Below are 22,234 nucleotides of genomic sequence, written 5' to 3'. Positions count from 1 at the left end.
CAATATGCATGTTCTGTCAAACTCTGCAGCTATCCATTGTTGAAATTCGGACGTTTCTCTGGTGGCCTCTCACATTCAATGTTTCGTTTCATTAAACACCACTGTATCTATCAGTGCATCTCCTGTTTTCCCGGCCTAATTTTCTTGATAGTTTGATCAAGGGATAACATTTTGCAATCGACACCCACCAGATCAACGTCAGAGGCTAGCAGATGACCCGGAGGAAGAAAAGGAAATGAAGAAATGTCCACGACGCGCAGTCGCTGTGTGCCAGAGACATGAGCTTGAGAGTCCAGTACGGCCAAAGGGTCATCAGAATGACCCATCTTGCCTGTTTTCATAGATTTAAGGTAAGCCTGAGAATCAAAAAGAAAAAAGAAAAAAGAACACCAAGACGTACAAGTAGAAGCAGCGTTGAACACCATAATGCCATTATTTTGAATGGAGTTCAAGATCTCAGAATCACTTTCACATGACGGCCAGGCACTATTTCCTCGCCAACAACAACGTCGCGGATGATCTTGGTGTCCATTAGCTGCCTAATACGCATGAATGCAGCCACTGCTAGTTCTTGGTCCGCTGGATGGGTAAGCCAGTTGGGGTTGATTAGCGGAGGGCATCCTCCATGGTCGCACTCGCAATCGACACGTTTCCACGACTAGACGGTGCTACGATGGCTGCCACGGGACTCACGTACATATAAGGCGTCTTGGGTGCTCCGGTAATATGGTTGCTGTTGTTGCCCATGTATGCATCGAGAGCCAGATACTCAATTTCTGGCCAATCCGGTGGAAAGTCCGCGAGGGCAGCACGAGTCGCAGGAGTTAGTGATTCGCGCTCTGGAGATGACAGTTTCTCGAAAGCTATTAGATCAGCACCGGGGTTTCCCAGGGGGCCGCTGCCATTCTTCGTCATATACTCTTCCGTGGCCTCTGCGAGGAATGTGGAGTTGGAGGTAGCTGAGTGTGTAAGTGTTGACACCCGATAGCTTGTGCCGAATAGCAAGTGATCCCACATGTTTTGACCGACACCAGGAAGATCAGCGATGATCGGTATATTGAACTGGCGTAGCGTCTTTGCAGGACCAACGCCGGAGACCATCAACAGCTGAGGAGACTGAAACTGTCGTCTTGCCGTATTAGTTGAGACTCGTTCTGTTTCTGTTATTTATCTCTCGGGTTAGGAAAAAAACCTACGGCACCAGCAGACACTATAATCTCTCTCCTCGCTGTAAGCGTGTAGGTGAGGTTCCTTGACATGACACGGACACCAGATGCAGTGGTTCCATAAAAAAGTATCTTCTGTGCCATAGTGTTGTTGTAAATCTGGAATGATCGACTGCTGCCAATCATGCGCAGATAGGCTGTCTCAGACGAGCTTCGGGTTTGCTTCTGAGGGTCAATGGTGTTCATGTTGTATTGCACGCCTGCCAAAGCACCGCTAACAAAGTCCACTGCTTGTTTTATACCAAGGCGATCGTAACCTATCTTAGCAAAAGAAGAGAATGAATTGGCCCATATCGGAATTGAAACCTGAAGCGGACCACCAGTACGAGAAAATGCTGCTGGACTGTAGCTGACGGATGCATTGGGCGGACGTCTCTCATTGTCGGGAGGCGTGAAATGAACACTTTTCTTGAAGTATTCCAGAAACGAGTCATACTCGTACGAGGTGTCATTTACTGCAGTTGCCCACATATGGTACGAATCGCGTGTTCCATGGTTGTATGTAAAGTAGTTTCGTGCAGAACTGGAATTTTGACAGACTTATCAGTTTACAACTAATTAAAGCTCATGCTATAAAGGCAACAGGGGAGAAAAATCAATGTTCTTCACTCATCCAAGAACTGCCGAGTGAAAACCCCAGACTTGTCCCACTTCTCTTTCAGCTTCCTGAGTTTGTCGAGTTTCTCCTTGCCGCGGAAGCGTCGTTCAATGGGATCATCGCGCGTACCATTTGCAAAGTCCACGTATTCAGCGACATTCGGGCCTCGCATGATCGCAATGCATTTATCATTAAAACTATCCACAATGGCTCGGCTTTTTACGTCGGTGTGCCAGATAAGATTGTTCCTGTGAAGGTTTAGTTAGTAGTGGCGCGTATGAGGGAGGACAAGTTAGACATACTGCCAGTATCGAATGACTTGTAGAGAATGGGCAGACTCCAAGTCCGATTTTCTGGGTGGCCTTGTGTCCCACTGGAAATTGAAAGCCATATTTATAGCGTCAGGGCACTGGGCAACCATATCCTTCCACACGTCTATTGTCTTCAAGAAGGCATCCGGGTCGAAACGATGAAGACCTACCACACCGAAGCGTTTAAAGTCTCCCTTGGCTCCAATTGCGCTTCGAGCATCGCTGGCGTTTTGAATGGGCACTTCACCACCGGGTGCTGCGATTGGATTCAAGTTATACAATGGCTGGTAAGCAATTACTGCATCCTCTGGCTTCCCTGTGTAACGCGCCGCTACAACAATTGATGGCTGGCGAGTCGGGGGAGGTGCCATTACCATAAGTAGCCCAGCAGTTGCATATTCACTATTGTTCGTCAAATCCTTCATCACAGATACTACCTCGCTTGCTCTATCCAACGGAAACACGAAGGTTCCCGCCCAAATCACGCCTCGATCATTGCCTAGAGCGGATAAAGGATATGCCTGGATCGTCAGCTGCGTCACAAGACCAAAAAATTGGCCAGCCCCGCGGATTGCCCAGAGGATCTCCGGGTTCTGTGTTTGGCTGATCTCAATAATTTCACCTGAGGCAGTAATGATACGTGCACCGAGGATCTGATCCGCACCAAATCCAGTGATGGAGGTTGTTATGGAAGCGCCACCGTTGAGAAAGTATGGAATTGCACCGACAGTATTGCCGTTGCCCAAAGCTAAATTGAGAGTCAAACCATGTTATTTAGTGTATGAGTTTTATAACTAACCTGTGAAAAGACCAACATCTGCCAGGGCGACAGCAACGTCCTTGCTTAGCACACTGCCCGTGAGTGTAGCCTTCCGGTTTGGAACGTCTACTTGGACGCCAGAATAGCGACCAAGGTCAATGATCACACCATTCTTATCAATGGTGGACCATTCGCTGTGGCCACCACTTTTAGTCACGAATGGGATATCGGCCTTTAAAGCCCATTGCACCTAGTCCAGAGGGTAAGCCTAACGGCTTTTCAGTGATACAACCACCAAAACTATACTCACGGTTTTTAGACACTCGTCTTCCGAGCTTGGAAGAATAATTGCGGCGGGCTCCTGTCGGTTTATGTCGGTCCAACGTTTCAAGTGCTCTTGGAAGTTCGAGCTGTCAGGGTTTAATAAGATCTCAAGATAGCGACTCCTGCAGCAAGGGAATGTGGTCAAGGACAGCCATTTTGATAAATCTTCAGAAATGTAGTAATTGAGCATAGGTAGGAGTGAAAATGCTCTTTGGTGGGCAGGTTTGTAGAGAGACTATTATTAAGAACTCCCTGGTTTAAAGGAGAGTCCGTTCAAAAAACAACTGAATTACAAAGTTAATACGAAATTTACAGTCGTAAAATAACGACCCTTCTGTATGGTATCATTACAACAGTATTATTAGATCCCGGCATTCACCTACGTACTCGCCATGCAAGAGTAAATCAGAACTCTTTGAGGCATATTCCGAGTATTAATTAATTTTATCAGCTCATGCATCCAAGCCGCGAGTCATATCTCCATTTGGAAGATGCCGTGGATCAGACCATTCGGCCTGGATGTAGCTACCTTTTTTTTTTGCCGTTTCCTTCTAACAAGGAAGCTTATTCAAGCCCTCGTTTTATCTGCATTTCTATTCTATTGTGCATCTAATACGACAAGACAGTTATGGCATACGGTGGAAATGGCGATCGGGGCCCATTTCTTAATACCATAAATTGGGTGTTCAATGCGATCGCATTTGGTAAGAGAGGCCCTTCAATGTGTCCTGGAATTCAAATACAAAGGGTTGGAAGGATATCTATGTACAGAAAGAAGAAAAAGCATACGAGTGACCCACTGACAAAATATGATGCAGCGGCAGTCCTCCTCAGATTTGACACACACACACGATTCGCGACAAGACAACATGGGAATTAGATAGTTCATTTATCATAGTCAACGTAAATTGGCGCGAATATCACCGCGAATTTGCGTCCGCTCTGGATGTTGTGCCATTACCCGCTTGGGACCTCAAGCCCTACTGGATTCAATATGTCAATGACTGGTCTCTGCGAAAGGGTGATCCTCCAATTTCTTGCCAGTACGAAGACAGGAAAACAACAGTGCCACCCTTGCTGAACACTACAGTTTACAATATTGTACGCGAAGAAGTCGGGCAGATGTCTGGATCACTTATTGTGCAGCTTGACTTGTCTAAAGACAATGCAAAGCCTTTAGTTCAAGGGCACAAAGTCAATGGAATACCCTTGTGTACACCGGTGTGTTGATGACTTCCCTTTACTTTTCATATTGTATCTTCAACACAGACAATGTTATCTCCTTTCGTTCTTTCCTTCTTTCCTTCCTTCTTTTTCTTTCAGTGTTCATGAATTTCTTGTTTGTGAACTGACTCCAAGCAGTCAGTGTATGCCGACATTGCCTTGACTCTAGGAACGTATCTTCAAAAGCGATACAGGCCTGCCGAGCGCCAAAAGCAAGCCGAGCCAGGCTGAGCATAAAGCGGCGACGTGCTGGGCCGCCTAGCGTCGCACATATTTGTTATATAGGTATCGAGCGAAGTTTGAGTAATATGTGATTTAACCATGACGGACTATATGCATATGTACATCCTTTTCACTCTATTATGACCATCTTCAAATTTGCACTTATTTGTGGGCAATCGTCTGAATCAGCGCTTTTACCTTTTCTGAATCCCACTCTTTCAGTCCCAATAGGGAGCTATCATCTTTTGCCCAGGGGTGTGCAAGCGCTTTGGTAGCTAGGCAGTACTGTATTTGTACTTCAAAAACCGAAGCACTGATTCTGCCGGCGTTGAGATCTGCCAACGCATTGTCCAACAGAGGTTTCATGTCGTTATAACTGACATCCCACCCTTCACTCCCCAAAACCTGTTTTGTTGCGTCAAAAATTTGGTTTTGCGACAGAAACGCTGAGTGAACATAGACTGGGCGATTCAAGGTTTCTTCTGGATGCACAAGCACATTCGCGGTGGCTATGCCGACATCCTCCAATGTCGTCCATGGGACAACATTGTTTCCATCGCCAAAGATAAAGGCTTTCTTTTCTTGAAAGTTCAGGCCGGAGAACCCAGAGGACAGACTCCAGTCAAGAAAAGCACCACAAGCTACCAAGGTATACGTCAGGTGGTTTTGAGCTGCATGGTTTTTCACGGCCTCATAAGAGGCTTTCTTGCGGCCAAAAACAGGCATGTCATGAATTCCTGGAAGTTCAGGATCGAGTCCAAAGTCACTTGTGATACTGATTAGGGTTTTTTAAGTATTAGCCAGGAAATATAACCTTGTTTGGTACAGGCTCACGAACAAGCGATAAACCCCACTCTCAGCCGCCGCATCAATGAGTCGGAGAGGTGTTTCAATCTCCGGCGAGAAAGTAGTATCGATAACTGCGTCCTGTCCAGCGAGGGCCGCAGACAATGACTCCTTCGAGGTGAAGTCGACAACCTTGACGCGAGCAGCAGCCGGAAAAGGTTTGGAATTGCGACTAAGCACTGTGACATTGAAGTCTAGTTTGAGTAATGCATCGAGTACTCGAGCTCCGACATTGCCACTTGCCTGACAGCTTGTTAACTCGGGACAATAAGGTGGTGTTTCTTATGTTGCTCTTACCCCTGCAATAGCCACATTCTTGATTGTACGTGCCATTTTCTTTTTTGAGAGTGTTATCTGCAATATAGCGGTTTATAAGAATGCTTGTTTTAATATATAAAAATACGTATACATATAACCGCAGCGGTTAGTTCTTATAGTAAACAGTCTATTTACGGCTTTGGCTGCCTAGGACGGACTTCACCCGGAGATCGAGGATACAGAAGCAATATTTGTAAGCCGACACTATTATAGACTTTTTATTTTCGGATCTGCCCTTATTTCCGTCTTAGAATATATATAAATAGGTGCGTCTATCTGAATACATTCTAGGATCTACGAGGTGGAATGTTAGCGTAACATGGCATCGGACATCGAACTAAAGCCGAGATATGACAACCCGCTTATTCTCCCTCGTGTGCAGCAATTGGCTAGTAAATACGATGCAGTCACAGAACATTAGCCATGGGCCTCTTTGTGGGGAATTTACTTTAGTCTGCTCATTAATTGGTGTCAAGTGCACACAAATAAATGAAATAGCGGCTTACATACCCGGAACAGATATATAATTTGATAGGCTGCAGTTGTGGTTTCTCATTAGTGTGTTAGCAATTAAGACTTTAATATTTCTTAATATGGCCTAGAATATGGATCATATATAATACATATATTTGATCGGGTTTCCAGCAGCTTCAATGAGATAAAGTCGCTTACTAGCCTATGCTCATCATTTGTATTACCGGTGTCAGATTTCGACCTCATCCACCAAACCATTAAATGTTCAATTATTAGATATGAATCTAATTTATTCCTTACATCTTTAAAAGAATGCTAGAGTTTTCAGAACAATATATATATTTCTTGACAGTATAATACCCCGAAAGGTTGTATACTCTCTTCTTAGTAGCTACTCCTTCTTTCTTGCCTTCTTAGTCCTATCCAACATAGAAATCTCACAAGAAGAAACCCACTGCCTAGAATATTTAACGCGCCGTGGTATTAATTCATGTTTTAAAAATATGTTCCTGATTTCGTTTCCACAACTACATGTGCAGTTGACATCAAACATCACCGTATTCTCCAACTTGAACGTTTCCAAATACTCTCTGGAATCTGTAAAATAAATGTACATGTAATATAGAAACATGAATGACACATTTATCCTCAAGGGTTCTAGCGAAACGCTGACTCCGGAATCAAATTTATATCAGTTCTTGCCATGTACCAAATCCAACGATCCTGTTACATAGCGACAAGGCCAAGAGTACTGAATTCTACATACTTTCACTGTAGACATTGACCGACCAACCTTCAAAGGCATCTATCTACTTACGCATGTGCTGTTGGCAGTTTTCCTACAACTAAACACAATACACCGGAAAAACTAAATGTAAACCGCTTTTAATTATCCAACGGAATCCGTAACTATTAGACACTCTAAAAAGATCAAAAATAAAAAAAATAGAACCTCCTCACTTGCCATCACATCTCTATACCGCCTCCATTCCTGATCTTCCTCAGTCCTGGCCCTCGCCATCACCACCTCCCGACGGGGGTCTTTTTATAGCGGTGTGCTGAGTCCTGATTAGTCCCCAGCACATACCCGAGGTATATCCCACTCGACTTGGAGATACACTAAGATTAGATAAATGTAAAAAAAAGAACAAGGGAAATAATAATAAAAAAAGAATTGAAAGTACGCTCCAACATTCGCCGGTCCAGCATGTATAGCGCCATAAATGAGTGATATGAGACAGGCAATCGAGAGAAGAGGAAAAGGAAGAGAGAAAAAAGCAAGGAAAAAATAGAGCTGGCTCATGCGAGAATTCGACAAATAAACAATGAAGAGCCAGGAGTAGAATTACTTCGACACAGGCTCAAAGTACTCCTATCAAGCAGGCGATGAGCAATTTCAATACCATGTGCAAGTAGAAACTGACGGAAAAGCCAAAACAAAATCAAAACAAAACAAACTGACTGCAAATTCCATCATGGCCGTGCCGTCGTAAAGCGAGCGTTCCTGTGCACAATTAATCGAAAACGGCTACAAGAGACCAATGAAACCTGGACGACGGAGGAATGCGCATCCTTTACGCATCTTGAAACGCTCAGTGGGAATTGTTATCTGCATCCCACAATGACAGAAGATGAAGAAGTTAACCAGAAGCTAATCTCAACCTATAGTCGATATCGATTAGCGCGACGCCGATTGACTCAAGATTTCCGACCCGTACCACAGCACAGAGCCCTGATGGCTTTCTGCATAAACGTCGGCTCTGGTTCATTGGTGCCTTGCGGGCCCGGCAATTGCTGCGTGTTGGCGGCTGCTTGCGGACTCGCGAGACGGCTTGGAAGATTAGCGTTCGAGTTTTGAAACTGAGCCTGCGTCGACGCTGTGGGCGTCGAGGTCTCATGCCCCCCTGCCGGCCCGCTTTGGCGTTTTGCGTGAGGAACGCCTGAGCCGCTTGGGCGATCGCGCGTCTTTCCAGCTCCGGGTCTCCCTGGAGATGGCGGAGGGGGTTGCGCGGCGTTTAAACGGTCAGCGGTAATACCGGGTCTGGAGCTCTGGCGGGCTTGAGTGCCGTGCAAATTGTGGGACGAAGTGTTTGGCACTTGGTTGTTGGCATGTCCGTGGTGTTGCGACGAATACGATTTGTATTCCCAGCCCCTTCCATTGTTCAACTTCATCCAGTCATATTCTCCATCTTCAACATCGCCAGTGTTTTTCAAAGCCTGTGTGAAGAGGTCCCGAAGGTAGTCATAGTCGGGTGTGTCCTCGAATCCAAGATTCCGCACGTAGGTGAGATACTTGTTGAACTCCTCTGTGTAATCGTTAGTATGATTTTCAAGGAAAAGAGCGACAGAAGACAATTACCTGGATAACTATCGCAAAGATCCTTGACCGCAGTTGTTTGCTTCTTTTCACCAATCTTTTCATACTTTTGCTTGTTGGTCGCAGCCTTCAGTCCTTGCCATGGGAGACCACCTCGAAGGAAGTATAGGAAGACATGGCCAAGGGCCTCGAGGTCATCCCTTCGCGATTGTTCGCGTCCAAGGTGAGTATTGATACTCATGTAACGAGCAGTTCCAGACAGCGACTTCCTCTCCCGGTATGGGATGTGCTGTTTAGTTTTGGGATCACGGTACTGCTTGGCCATACCGAAATCAACGACATGGATCACATTGGCCGCCTTGCTGCCTGGACGTCCGATGAGGAAGTTGTCTGGTTTGATATCTCGGTAGATCAAGTTCTTCTCATGGATAGTTTGGACACGGGAAAGCTAACAATTGAGTAAGCACACATAGTGGCACTGGAGCCGGTGAGCAGGACTTACCATCTGCTTGGCCACCATAACGACAGTCTTGATGGTGAATCGACGGTTGCAGTGGTCGAAAAGGTCCTCGAGACTGGGTCCCAATAAATCGATCACCAGGATATTGTGGAGACCCTCTTGACCAAAGTAGTAGACATTGGGGATTCCGGCTGCTCAAACGGTTAGCGAATAAATACCCAAGATGGACGAACAGGATACATACGGCATCCAACAAGAATTTTGTAAGTTCGGTATTCGTCGCGCAGTTGGGGAGCATCGCTCTTCCGGGGTTCCTGGTGGCTAGTCAGCGACAGCAAAAAGTAGAACTCACGGTGGGATGCATACAAATTTAATAGCGACTTGCTGGCTGTTCAAAAGGTTTGTGCCCTCGAAAATAACACCAAACGAGCCCTCTCCGATCTTCTTTCCCACCCGATAGTGGACACCGACGACGTTGGACGACGAGGACGACATGGTGAAAAGGGATTTGCACGGATGCTAATCGACAACAGGTATAAACGAGGTTAGGAGTCCTTTTTTGGTTTCTTCAAGACACAGTCAGCATCAAAATCGAAGGCTATCACGACTCGATGGGGCCACGGAAATCGGCTAGCAGACTTCGGGGAAAAGCGTACCTAATTGAATTGTGGCAGCATCGAACAAGATCACAGCGGCAGGTTGTCAATTGGACACAGTCGACATCAATAGGCCAAGGGGAAATCCTCCTGTGTTGTTCTCTCGATTTTCTTTCGGTCCCGATTGGGCGGCCGACAAAAGACCGATCGGAATAGCGAGCGAGACGAGACGAGGTCACCAAAGAACACGCGTTTTGACGGACGAGCGAGCGAGCTGGTCAAGAGAGGAGGACAAAACCAAAGGCCGACTGGCGTGACCAGCTGCGCAGCAGACGGGAGAACCGACCGCACTGGATGCAAGATGAGCAGCAGCACAGCAGAGTGAAGGGGGATGCAGTGGCAGAGGAAGAGAGGAGGAGATGACGGGGAACAGCAGAGGAGGTGAAGTCAGTTTGGTAGCAGGCTAGGTGACTAGCTAGCTCAGACTCCTTAGTGCCGGTAAACGGTTGACTTAGGGGAGCCGATCGCAGGGTGCGGTAGGAGAGGGTGGTGACTGGTGATGCTGCTGTTGTTGGCTGCTGCGCTGTGCTGTGCTGGTGCAGTGCAGGGGCTGACCTGACCTGACCCGACGAGGTTTAGTTTGGATGGCTATCTGGCGGGCGGGCGGCGTGACCGCCTAGCGCTGCGTAATTTACCGGACTCGAGCCGACGTGCTTGATAGTAGTATTTTTAATGTTCACTCGATATTTTGTTGTATTGCTATTGTATTGCTTTTATTGCTATTCTGCTATTATTATTACTACTACTAGTATTACTATTAGCATCGTGAACTTGTCTGTATTTTACTTCAGGTCGCCTGTGACCGTACGGTATCACTGCCGATACAGTATATCCACCGTACAGCCGGCCATTCAGGGGAGGCTGCGCCTACGCCAAGCAGGAAAACTTGGCAAACCAGCCCATAATTACGGGGCGCACCGTATTTTCTTGTCAACGGTGAGCTCCGCCGAGGCAAATTAGCATTTGCCAATCTTGAGGCCTAGACCCTCGGGCTGGAGGTTCGCCTTTGTGGGTGAAACTTGGAATGTACCAAGTGGTACCAGGAAACAAAGCGCACACACATAACAACCTGCCCTGACAATAAACACGAAAACTATGCTCGTCAGTCGTCAAATACCAATGGTCATCGAGATCGGTACATGGATTGTTACGTGACATCGCCTGTGATCCTGTAAAAATACCACGCTAGGCCTACTATGGTTAGCAGATACAGCCCCTGGCATTGGGCAAACAAGATCCGCGGGCCAATCAGACGCTGAATCCTGGGCATATATCAATACTCATGGAGAGAATAATACGCATCATATCATTATTATTATTAAATTCTTGTTTAGAAGCAGATTAAACGGAAATAAGCATGCCACTACGGCGCTGTAACCAGGTGGATAGGGGTCATCTGGTCATGAAATCAATCAAGTAATTCACCATTGACATATCCTTGAAGTTGTATATAGCAATGGATTGATTTGGACCTGATAGGATACATGTGTAATTGCGCTACTTGACAGACTATTTCTGCTTGGGGTGCTATCAAAAGTACCGTCCAACTCCTACATGTGACGTTTATCCTCTAGCAGTCCCAAAGACAGCTAGTTCTATAGCTCGTCGCCAGACACATCTTCGGCCTCGCTGCCCAACTCATCCTTGACCAAATCCTCTTCGTCCTCTTCGTCATCGTCATCATCATCATCATTCCCACCCCCTTCTCCATTTTCATCTTCTTCCTCGCTGCTGGACCCGCTGCCCTCGCTTTCGCCTTCACTGCCGGGATCATAGTCCTCTTCCTCCTCATCTTCCTGATCTTCCAACTCGCGCGCAGCCTTTTGGAGTTCGCTTTCAGTCCCTTCAGCCCCTTCCTCATCCGCTGTTGCTGCTGCTGCTGCTTCTTCTCCCTTTAGCCCATTTACGTTGTACTTCTTGGCCCTTCTCGCCTCGGCCAAACTTGCGTCTTGGAGACCATGTCGTTTTAAATACGCGTCGATTCCGGCAAAGTCGGCTTGGTCAATCATTGAGAACTCGAATTCTTGAGTTTCTTCGCTTGCGTCTCCCCGGGTGGCGATGCTGAGGTTGAATGTTCGCTGGAGGACAGAAGTGTATGAGGTCGAGTCGATATTCGCAAACGAAAAGAATAACAGCGGTTTCTTGAATCCAAACAGAATACCGGTAGAAAGGAAAAACAAATAGCCTGTACTTGCAATTAGTTGTAATCAAAACTATCTCTGGTTGAACACATAAAACATACCATCTTTGCTACCCTTGTGTGCTTTTACATGATATGCCTTTTCACCCTTGCGATGTGCTTCAGGTGTAGCGCTCACGAATTCTCGATCGTCGGGTCGAATAACCTTTGTACGACCAAGTCCGCTATCAAGCATACGTCTGATAAGAGCCTCTCCATGCTCACTGCCTTCAATGCGTTGTCCATTCCCCGTGAATGCTGCCTTGGGAGGCCCGTCTGGAACTGTCCACACCATTGTGTCCGGAACGGGTTGGCCGTCAGGCACTGTCGTGACGCTATCACCGTTCTTAGGTATGATACAAAAGTTGAATTGACGTTGGGCTTTTTCAGGGACTGGGAGGCACACTGCATGCTCTGCTCGTAGTAGAAAAAACATCGTTGTTAGCCTAGCCTACAACCTGCACTATCGATAAGAGGAGACTCACCAATATCTTGCAAAGCAATACCAAATTCAATATTGTGAGATTGTTGATTCTTGGCACGGAGGTAGCCGCCTGCAGCTGTAATCTCCAGCGTCAATTTTTTCCGTTGAGGTACCGCAAAGGATATATCTTGAGCGTAAAATTGTAGTGGAGCATCTTTCGCATCAACACTCGCCGCGGTCTGGCCGTTCTCTAGTTTCCGTTTTTTAGCCAGTGGCTGATCGGCTGTCGGTTGTTGTCTCGACTCGTTGTTGTTGCTTTGGGCTTCTAATCGCGACTGCAAGGTCGATGTGTATTGCGCAATGTCCTGGAAGAGCTCTCCGTGCTGGGGACTGGCGCCTGGAGCGGAATCAGTTAGGGAATTTCTCTTTATATATATGGGGGAAAAAGATACTGCACACTTACTGATAGCATCATAGACGCGTTTTTTCAACGACACATCGCCCGCAAAAGCATGGTCAATAGTTGCATGGTTCACTGCCGGTGCAGGCGGTTGCGGAGTTGTAGTGTCCACGACCGAAAAGGCATTCGGTGCTGTGGATGAATTAATGGCAGCAAACGCCATTGTTATGCTATACCTCTCCGGAGGGTCGGAGGGATTTGATCGGATTGTTTGTCGAAAGTGATGTGCAAGAGTTAAAACTACCTCCGCGGGAGAGCAGATGATTAGATTGTCTCCCTTGGCGGCCGGAAACCAATGGTTTACGGCAGGTCAAACGGCTACAACCACAAACTAGTTAAACTAAAAGGACATCCTACAGTTTGCTAGAGCGAGATAATAAAGAATGCATCTAATGCAGTAGAAAAAAATATATTTGAAAGGTGAAATACAAGGTTCTAGAATACAGTTGAGAAAAAATTATGGTAACCCGCATCACTCCGCTTGTTCCTCTTCGCTCTTCTGCTTTGTCATATAGTTTTCGATGAAAGAAGCCGAATCCTTGGTTATTTTGTAGTTGCCATTCTCATCCATTAGGCTCTTTCTAGCCTTTTCCCTGGCTGCCAGACGTCGAGCTTTGAGTTCACCCTGGGGGGTCAACATGGCCCGCGTGGCTAGATACTCCTTTTTGAGATCTTCCATCTTCTTGGCTTTCACCCACTCAGGGTCATGGCGTGTTCGATACTTGGAGTACTTGTTTCTCAGTTCGTCGATGATGCTGCTCTCAAATGGAGCATATTGCATCGAGGGAACGAAAGTTTCATGTTCAACCTCTTGGCGAAGAGTGTCGGCATCGTTGTCTTCGATAGTGGGAATCACATCTTCGTTTGGCCATGGAATCGGAATGTTTTCTCCCTGAATATACCTGGTGTGTTTTGGTGTGATTGCATTGGGTCGTTTAATGATTGGAGAGCCTCCGACCACGTACTTGGCAATCGCCTCGTATGGAGTGCCATTTTCTTCCAGCGTAACGACGAGGCGAATATCGTTAATGGAAAGCGAGATTGCGACAGCCGAAACCGAGTTTTTCGAGTTGTATGCATCCTTGAGCCATTGCGGCATATCGACATCGGCCTGTCAAGCGGAATTCATGTTAGCAACAATCTTGCCCCAAGTGCAGGATAACACGTACGATATTGTGGTCTTTGAGCGTAACAGACTCTCTTTCCAGATCGACAGACTCTATGACGCCTATTTTCCCCTTGTCTTGGCCCCTCAAGATCGCGACCCGGTCTCCTTTTGCAAAGTTGACATACTTTCTTCGTAGATGTTTCGGAATTTTTGGCAACGCCATTCCGAACGGGGGTGCTGTTCCATAGGTTTCAGCCTGCAGTCCCGAATCAAACTTTGGTGCTATAGCGCCGCGTAACCAATCATCTCGTCGGCGGAGCCTGGAGTCTCTTGCTAGCTGGTGTTTGTTCTTCTCTCGTTGACTCTGTTCGCGGAGGAAGTTTTTGACTTCCTCGCGCACTTCTTGCTTTTGCTGGATCTTCACCCTCCGCACCGCTTGGTTTCTGGCGAGGGTGGTCCGGCGTATGACGTTCTGCATTGTGAAGGTTAGGCGACGTGAATGTCGCCTGCAATGGGTGGCTGTCGTGGCTGGATGCTTCGGGCGGTCGGAGATGTTTGGGAAAATTGAGCGGCTCTACTAAGCTCCGAGGTCACGTGATCACCGGGGCAGCACTGCCAGACTCAGTATACCGGCGATAGCAATATACGGCCCTGGAGAATGGAATATTAGAGTAATACTGGTATAATGGTTGCTTGTAGCTTGGCTATTCTCTGTATGATCTGGAATCACGCGGGGGAAAATGATGAAGTTTTACATATTCCGGCATATTCAGACATATCCAAAAAGCAACTAACTCAGCAATGTCGTTCACTACTCGTCCGCTCAATAGCTATTTTCGTGCGATTCTTCTACATGTCGACATCGACTCTGCACCATCAGCAATAGATGAAAGATGACATGGACGATGTTGAGACAAAAAAGAACTCCAAAACCACCGAATAAACTGCCGCAACAAATTCCCGGCTATAGCAGACCACGTGCCGCAATCGAATGTTATTCCATCCACCGTTCTAACCAGCACCTGGTTAATGTTGCTAAATAATAATAAGCTCTGGTTAATTTGCAGTGTTTTTAACCAGATCTAATGATGATAATAATGGTACAAGGATGTGCAGTTCCACCTTGAGGACGCCTGACCCGGCTTCTCGCGGTAACTGGTAACCTATAAGTACGTACTCCGTACCAGGTTGTACGTAGTTACGTACGCCCGGCGGCGGTGGGGCTGCGGATCCGTCCAGGACTTGACTTATTTCCAGATTCCCACACGTATGAGTCGGCGTATGTTGGCTCTGTTATTGTTATTCGAGCCGGCGGTCACAAAAGAATAATGTTGCCTGGTGTTTCATTAATATTAATCTTGTTTTTGTGTGCTCGCTGGTTGCTAATGACGACCTACCTGCTGGGGAAGTTATCTGAAGGAGGGAGACTAACTACACGCTAGCCCCAAAGCAGAGTAGTGGCGTACACTTCCATCCCTGAGCCGTTTACTGCGCCACTGATATAGTGGGTCTGGCCTGAAACACCGGCCACTCAGAAACGCGGGACACCCCGGCAAGCCACATATATCATAAACAAACACAGCGGCTCAGCCACCGCACGATACCCGTAATTCCGGTACGCGTTCGCGTCATAACCAGCGGGGCGCGGTGATCCTGTGTGAGTGGCGGATAACGGCCCTGGGCGGAGCCAGCGACGACTCGGTACGGTACGGAACGGTATTGATTACGCGCACGCGAGACGCAAATGTGGCAGCCTGAGTTTGCAGGCAGCCTCGCTAACCAGGCGGTCACCCAGTGAGACCAGGTCCTGGGCAAAGCACCGCCTTAAGCCCCAGCAATACCAGTTAGCGTCGGCTGCTCAAGTCTCCCATACCCAGACCACCACCCCCAGTCTCCATCCTCTCTTCGGAATCAAATCCATCATTCTATCCTGCAAACCTGTCCGTATCGCCGTTCTACCCTTCTCACAACCTCTTTCGCTCCGTCTGACCTGCTCGTGTCCAGCTTTTTGATTGATCTTCGCACCTGTGAGCCCGTCTTACGACTGTAGGTGGCACCTCCCCCCCCATTGTCATGGCAGCTGTTGCTGCTCACCACACGTCAACAACCGGCACGCTGCTTCACTCGCCGCCTAGTCACTATTCCCCTGGCTTCAGCTCCTTTTTATTGCTTTTATTGAACACTTTATGCTGACTTGGAGATGCTTCGAGTAGTCAAAGATGGCTGAAATCCGTCGCAAGCTCGTTATCGTGGGTGATGGTGCCTGCGGTAAGACATGTCTCCTGATGTGAGTCCTCACCGTCCTAGCTGTCTCCCACCCCCCCAAAAAACACATCGCCAACCCGCATAACTTGAACCGTCTAGGCCAGAGATGCTAACTCCTTTTCCTTCTCTAGCGTTTTCTCCAAGGGAACTTTCCCAGAGGTTAGCTACCATTATCATCTTTTCTGCCCTCCCGCTCGCCAACGCCACGTGCTCGCCTTCTTTCCATCGGGCACGCGACCGGGATCAAACCGATCTTGCTTTTACTGACTATCTTGATGTGTTCAGGTCTACGTCCCCACCGTTTTTGAGAACTACGTGGCCGATGTCGAGGTTGATAACAAACGTGTCGAATTGGCTCTTTGGGATACGGCTGGCCAGGAAGATTACGACCGTCTCCGACCGCTGTCCTACCCTGACTCACATGTCATCTTGATTTGCTTTGCCGTTGACTCCCCAGACTCTTTGGACAACGTTCAGGAGAAGGTTCGTTTTTTATTCTCGCCCGGCCGTTTCGGTATAACTGATAAGGACTCCCGCTGACTTGGAACAATACTGTAGTGGATCTCCGAGGTTCTTCACTTCTGCCAGGGCCTTCCTATCATTTTGGTTGGCTGCAAGGTCGATCTCCGTGACGACCAGAAGACGATTGATGAGTTGAACAAGACCTCTCAGCGACCCGTCACTTTCGAACAGGTGCGTCTTGAACATGACTTGACATGTTCTCATATCATTCACTAACACCTACTTTAGGGCGAGGAGGTTCGCAAGAAGATTGGTGCCTACAAGTACCTCGAGTGCTCTGCCCGTACCGGCCACGGTGTCCGCGAAGTGTTCGAGACTGCCACACGGGCGGCCCTTTTGACCAAGGCTCAGAGCAAAAAGAGCAAGTGCCTTGTCCTGTAATCTAGCTGTTTCATGCTTAAGGTCCTCGGCGACAATGTGCAACGAATACGGACGCCTTCCCATCCATGGTTCTTTTGTCGTGACCATGTATTGCCCTGGGGTTCATGTGGATAATTCGAATCACAGGGCACGTATGCTGGCTATGTGACTATCTTGGTCGAAGTTTCCTAATTTTCTGCTTTTTCTCATTTGTCCGTTGTTTGCCGCGCCTGTTCTATTTCCATTTCATTTTTTATTTTTTTTTATAATTCCGCCTGTTTCCCCATGTTCATCTCTTGAATTGTTTGCAGAATTTCAGGATGGCGTTCTCTTTCCGGTCTTTCCCCTTCGTTTTCTTTCGCAGTGGATGCCAAACAAGTGGGAATATATGACAAAGATTGCCGGGTTCTAGACAACCGTTGCTTTCGCCCTTTTCTTCTCTTTTTTTTTTTCCAGCATTGAACAGGGCAGCACCACTAGTGTAGGAGATTGGAGACAAGAGAGTAATGTGGACGTCAGCCCAGTCAAATTTATCACGCCTTCTCTTTTGATGTGGAGGTGTTGATGTAGTTAGGGGAAAGCCATGTCTACGGGCTACGTCCAGGACATCATCTTTCGGTTTACACATTTATTTATCTATCCATGAGCATTGTTTTTATTTTAGAATGGTATTACTTGTATTTTGACATTTTGCATGGTAGCCAGCCGTCATGCAATGTTTTTAAACTGTAGATTGATATTGATATATTGATATAACATAACATGTAAGACCAAAAACAACTTGAAACCAGCTGCGTATATATGATCATTATTTATTCAAACTCAAAAGGCTCTCAATATACTTGTGCGCATCAAGACCCAGCCCTTCTGCTAATTTGCCTGGTGCAGTATTACTATGACCATTATTGAAATCCAAAGCACCCAGAGACGATGATGCGCCGCTGAGATCTCGCAGGAACCGGACTCCGCTGCTTCCACCACCGCGAGACTGCCGAGCACTGGCAGCTGAGGATAAGGAATCGGAGGCCTTTCGGACTAAGAAGGCTTCTTTGAAACTAGCTGGCTGCTCCTGATCAGTCTGGCTAGGCGTTACAGACTGGTGGTGGTGGTGGTCGTCGCCGTCGTTGACGCGCACCCAGACGAGCCACCAGCCACGACTGGTTTTGCACGTTCGCTCCATCTCGAGTGGCCGAGAGCGCGTGTCTGTGTATGTGCTCAGAAACTGGCTGTGTACGTTGAGGGCTTCGACGCGAGTCCATTTATCATGCCCGTTGTTGTTGCCGGGACTTGCGAAAGGGGATGCATAAGTCGATGGTCCTCCTCCTATGCCGGGCTCTGGGATGTTGGGAATGGATGAGCGGACTGTTAAGTTGCTTGGGTCGTAGATTAGATCGTATATGGGGTTCTCAATTATGGAAAGCGCCCTTTTGCCATTGCCCGGCTGCTCGGCGTCCGAGAGCTGTATTCGGCGATAGACGTTATGTGGGGACGTCGACGATAGAAGAGGCCGTTGCAAAGGGCCAAGTTGGTGATGGATACTGCGGTAGAACGAAGGCAGGGACAGGGACGGCGTTCGAAGATCGAACAGGAAGATGAACATAAACGGTCGACGCTTGGAGGTTTTTAGCAACGCCTTAAAAAACAGTGTAGATATGGGTTTACACATACCACATAAACCAAGACTTGCAGTTTTTTATAGGATCTCTCTGCGTTGTTTTCTAATAGTTAATGCCAGTTAGTTTTGTCTCCTCTTGGAAACATCTAGAACTTGCCTTCATCGCTGCCTGGTGCTACCGATTCCACTGTTTCTACCTGTAGCGTCCTCAATAAAGTCCGGCTATTACTAGCTTCTCCTTGTACGTGAGGTGTGCCAGGAGCAACCCCTTCAGCGCTATCCTCATCAGACATTTCCTCTTCCAAGTCGTCTTTTAGACCAATGATGAACTTTCCCAAACTCTCGTCAGTTTGGTTATCCCTATTGCTCAAGTTAGACATGATATGTCAAATTTACACAAAAAAGCATACCCAGATATTGGTTGACCAGCGGTGTCTTTCCCAGGGCTGTTGGCTGTATCTGTTGTCTCAGTAGAGTCATTTGTTGCCAAGTTTGGAAACTTCCATGCCGAGCCATATCCTAGAGTGAGATATTTCATCAAAGCTTCGGTGCCGAACATACTGTCCTCTATTTCCTGGTTTTCTGTTTGTGGTTGTGACGGCGTAGACGGAGCCGTGGCGATAACTAGAGGCGGCGGAATCCCAGGCGAAGTCCTCCCGCTTTGCGTCTGAGATTTTGATTTTGATTTCTTGTGGTGTGGTAGTGGAGAAATCCCAGCCGTTGGGCGTCTTTTTGTTGTCTTTCTTTGCCGACGGACTGAGGCTGGATTCTCATCCACGCCGTATGCGGCTCCGCCATATCTGTATATCCATTCCATCCAGTGAGATATACGCGCCAAAGAGTTTTGTGACAGAGAGCCCACGCCAGAGAATATCACGCCATCAGACGGCTGCGGGATATGATCCGAGCCTAGCCAGGGCTGAGTTTCTGACTCAGTATTGCTGTTATCATGATTCGCCTTTTCAGGAATATCGCCGAATCGGGAGACAACCAAGTCCACGAGGCCATTTGTTCGGGACACAAAATCCTCAAGGACCTCTCGCTCCCCACTGCCCCATTCTTCTTCTCCAACGCCAATGCCGAGTTCACCACCCAGTGCTAGTTTGATGCCATTGAATATATCCACTGCTGGATTTCCATTGAGCAGCACCAGCCAGTTCCTGATGAACTTGCTCCAGAAACGGTTGAGGAACTTGCAAAAGGTTTGTCTCCCTACACGCTTGTAAAGATTGTCCAAAGATATATCGTGGTGGAGGAGGAATATCGAATGGGCTCGGCGTAGTTGCTGGATTATGGACTGAGGTGGAAATAACTCGCGCGACGAATATTCCGTTCGAGATGGAATAAAATCCGAGGAGGTATTCGAGGAAGGAAGGCGTGTAAGATCTATGGACTGTGTTTCATTTGATCAGTTGGGCATATCGAGAAACCTGCAAAGTTGACCACCCACGACAAGAATCCACCAGCCGGTCTCCAACTCGTCAAGAACGACACGCGATTTCTCAGTTTCAATGTTGTCCACAGCCTTTCCACCTGAAAAGTTTCTGGGCGTTTTATCAGCAATGTACTGCCAAAGCTGACCCGGACGTGAAAGCTCACTTGGCGAAATTCACCATGCCCTGCGCCAGCCCAACCTGGCGCAATCTCTGATTCGTATCATCCTTGTGTTCGCCCGATGCTGGATCTTCAGCGGAGGTGCCTGCATTTGATCTTGGACGAGTCGGTTGGGACGAATAAAAGACGATTTGATCCTCAATCGTCTCGTCTGTGTTGCCGAGTGAGGGGTTGTAGATGGTTAGAAACGCAAGCTGTGCAGGGACCACAGACACAGGCTCGCTTTCAGTCATCTCATAGCTATTGAATAACCCATCCGACTCAGACGGGAGTTATTTAGCAAGTCGATGCACTGATAACTTTCGCGCGTTGAGTCCTTAGTTGTGTGAAGTGCCGAACAAGCGCATTGCAACTAGAGCGCGACGCGATGACTTCATGGCAACAAACGGCCGCTAAAGTGCTAAAACGGCTCCAACTCCCAAGCTCCACCTGCAGCTCCACCTCTATCCAGCTTTCCCACGCGAGCTTCCTCGTTACATTCAAGACATGAGTTTTTATCGATTGCCCGGCCTGCTCAGTATACGCAGCCATTTACAACGACAAAGCTATGGACCGCAGCGATGTTGGAATTCGACCAGTTCAAGCAAACCCCTTCGCATCCTTTTCTGCGGATCAGACGACTTCAGCATAGCTTCGCTGAACGCGCTCCATGCGGAACAGCTGCGAGCGCCCCAGTCTATTGAATCCATTGAAGTTGTTTGTCGGCCCGGCAAAAAGGTAGGCAGAGGATTGAAAGAGATTCGCGAAGGTAGGTCTACCTACCCCTGAAGAGCTCTTTGCCTGAGACACAGAGTTACTGACGAGAAACCGCTTCATAGTTCCCATCAAGGATGTTGCCACCAGGCTCGGACTCCCAATACACGAGGTAGACACATTTACCGGCTGGACAGTAAGATTGGAAACTCAAGAAAGTTTGAGCTCGCAATTAATAGCTTTGAAAAGCCGCCCAGAAACCCCGTTGACCTGATCGTCGCCGTCTCATTTGGACTATTCGTCCCATCCAGATTATTGGAAGCCGCAAAGTATGGAGGAATTAACGTACACCCTTCGCTGCTTCCGGTGTGAGTTTTTCTCTCTCGAAATATGTCATGTTGTTGCTGAATTGGATAGTTTTCGGGGCCCCGCGCCTTTACATCACACACTTCTCGCGGGACAAACGCATACTGGAATAACTCTACAGACGCTTCATCATAAACAATTTGATCACGGTGTCATACTGGATCAAACACCCGCCCCCGGGTTTCCGATACCGAACCCTGAATCATGTACAGTATCCGACCTTCTCGCCTTACTTGCGCCCAAGGGAGCTGAAATGCTGGTAAAAGGCATTCAGAATCGGGTCTTTGTACCGCCTTTGAAAGATGCCGGGTGGCGAGCTACAGCGGACAGAAGCGACAACTTCAATGCGACCAAGATAACTCCTGAGGACCGTCATGTGAATTGGCAGAACTGGACATGGGCCGATATCAACCGTCGCCAGCGCGTTCTAGGTTCTTTGTGGAGCAAGGCACTTGCTTCTACCAAATTATCTAAAGGACAGGATAGTCCCAGTTACGAGGAGAAAAGGATCATCTTTGAGGAAATCAAAGAGGCTCCAGATCATTTCCCAGAGAGTGAACGTCTTGCATTGCTTCCCGGGGTGCCGTTCATACGTGGACAAGTTTCAGGTCAATCGCCTGGAGAGGACAAAGCCCTATATGTATACACTCGGGATGGCCGACTTTTGCGTCTTGGAAAAATGAAAGTCGAAGGGGATAAAACGAAAGACAGCTTAAATGCTGCTTTCAAAGCTCGCATGTTCTCTCCAAACACTGTGTCTTTCGAAAACGTCGACTTCAGTTTGTTCTACAACCCTTTATTTTGAAACTAGATACCTTCTTGTGATGTTTATTGAATTCTAAAATACTATGTTGTTCTATCCAGCCAATGTATACATTGCACACAACCATTC

General features: G+C 47.6%; 8 protein-coding genes across 8 annotated transcripts; 2 read left to right on the top strand and 6 right to left on the bottom strand.

Annotated features, from left to right (window-relative positions):
• Window positions 1–606: 606 nt before the first annotated feature.
• TRUGW13939_03362 (uncharacterized protein) lies at window positions 607–1,697 on the bottom strand (the record flags this gene model as incomplete). The annotated part of the gene is made up of 2 exons (XM_035486546.1): window positions 607–1,122; window positions 1,197–1,697. 2 exons carry the CDS (start codon window positions 1,695–1,697, stop codon window positions 607–609), a joined length of 1,017 nt encoding a protein of 338 aa, XP_035342439.1.
• Window positions 1,698–1,831: 134 nt separating this feature from the next.
• TRUGW13939_03361 (uncharacterized protein) lies at window positions 1,832–3,409 on the bottom strand (the record flags this gene model as incomplete). Its single annotated transcript, XM_035486545.1, has 4 exons — window positions 1,832–2,072; window positions 2,127–2,883; window positions 2,935–3,145; window positions 3,206–3,409. 4 exons carry the CDS (start codon window positions 3,407–3,409, stop codon window positions 1,832–1,834), a joined length of 1,413 nt encoding a protein of 470 aa, XP_035342438.1.
• Window positions 3,410–4,827: 1,418 nt separating this feature from the next.
• Window positions 4,828–5,844, bottom strand: TRUGW13939_03360 (uncharacterized protein; the record flags this gene model as incomplete). The annotated part of the gene is made up of 3 exons (XM_035486544.1): window positions 4,828–5,440; window positions 5,504–5,754; window positions 5,809–5,844. 3 exons carry the CDS (start codon window positions 5,842–5,844, stop codon window positions 4,828–4,830), a joined length of 900 nt encoding a protein of 299 aa, XP_035342437.1.
• A 2,157-nt stretch (window positions 5,845–8,001) lies between these two features.
• Window positions 8,002–9,575, bottom strand: TRUGW13939_03359 (uncharacterized protein; the record flags this gene model as incomplete). Its single annotated transcript, XM_035486543.1, has 5 exons — window positions 8,002–8,609; window positions 8,663–9,068; window positions 9,123–9,271; window positions 9,325–9,394; window positions 9,447–9,575. The coding sequence occupies 5 exons, from the start codon at window positions 9,573–9,575 to the stop codon at window positions 8,002–8,004; spliced, it is 1,362 nt and encodes a 453-aa protein (XP_035342436.1).
• A 1,756-nt stretch (window positions 9,576–11,331) lies between these two features.
• Window positions 11,332–14,385, bottom strand: TRUGW13939_03358 (uncharacterized protein; the record flags this gene model as incomplete). The annotated part of the gene is made up of 6 exons (XM_035486542.1): window positions 11,332–11,921; window positions 11,979–12,329; window positions 12,401–12,736; window positions 12,803–12,969; window positions 13,276–13,910; window positions 13,969–14,385. 6 exons carry the CDS (start codon window positions 14,383–14,385, stop codon window positions 11,332–11,334), a joined length of 2,496 nt encoding a protein of 831 aa, XP_035342435.1.
• A 1,741-nt stretch (window positions 14,386–16,126) lies between these two features.
• Window positions 16,127–17,075, top strand: TRUGW13939_03357 (uncharacterized protein; the record flags this gene model as incomplete). The annotated part of the gene is made up of 5 exons (XM_035486541.1): window positions 16,127–16,194; window positions 16,304–16,331; window positions 16,458–16,655; window positions 16,731–16,865; window positions 16,923–17,075. The coding sequence occupies 5 exons, from the start codon at window positions 16,127–16,129 to the stop codon at window positions 17,073–17,075; spliced, it is 582 nt and encodes a 193-aa protein (XP_035342434.1).
• Window positions 17,076–17,862: 787 nt separating this feature from the next.
• On the bottom strand, window positions 17,863–20,516 carry TRUGW13939_03356 (uncharacterized protein; the record flags this gene model as incomplete). Its single annotated transcript, XM_035486540.1, has 6 exons — window positions 17,863–18,666; window positions 18,723–18,772; window positions 18,899–19,029; window positions 19,080–20,062; window positions 20,120–20,213; window positions 20,269–20,516. 6 exons carry the CDS (start codon window positions 20,514–20,516, stop codon window positions 17,863–17,865), a joined length of 2,310 nt encoding a protein of 769 aa, XP_035342433.1.
• A 253-nt stretch (window positions 20,517–20,769) lies between these two features.
• TRUGW13939_03355 (uncharacterized protein) lies at window positions 20,770–22,147 on the top strand (the record flags this gene model as incomplete). The annotated part of the gene is made up of 4 exons (XM_035486539.1): window positions 20,770–21,031; window positions 21,102–21,172; window positions 21,226–21,344; window positions 21,394–22,147. 4 exons carry the CDS (start codon window positions 20,770–20,772, stop codon window positions 22,145–22,147), a joined length of 1,206 nt encoding a protein of 401 aa, XP_035342432.1.
• Between the last annotated feature and the right edge of the window lie 87 nt (window positions 22,148–22,234).

The sequence above is a fragment of the Talaromyces rugulosus genome, chromosome II, assembly GCF_013368755.1.
Source record: "Talaromyces rugulosus chromosome II, complete sequence".
NCBI lineage: Eukaryota > Fungi > Ascomycota > Eurotiomycetes > Eurotiales > Trichocomaceae > Talaromyces > Talaromyces rugulosus.
Note: the sequence above shows the minus strand (reverse complement) of the source record. Positions and strands in the feature narration are given on the sequence as shown.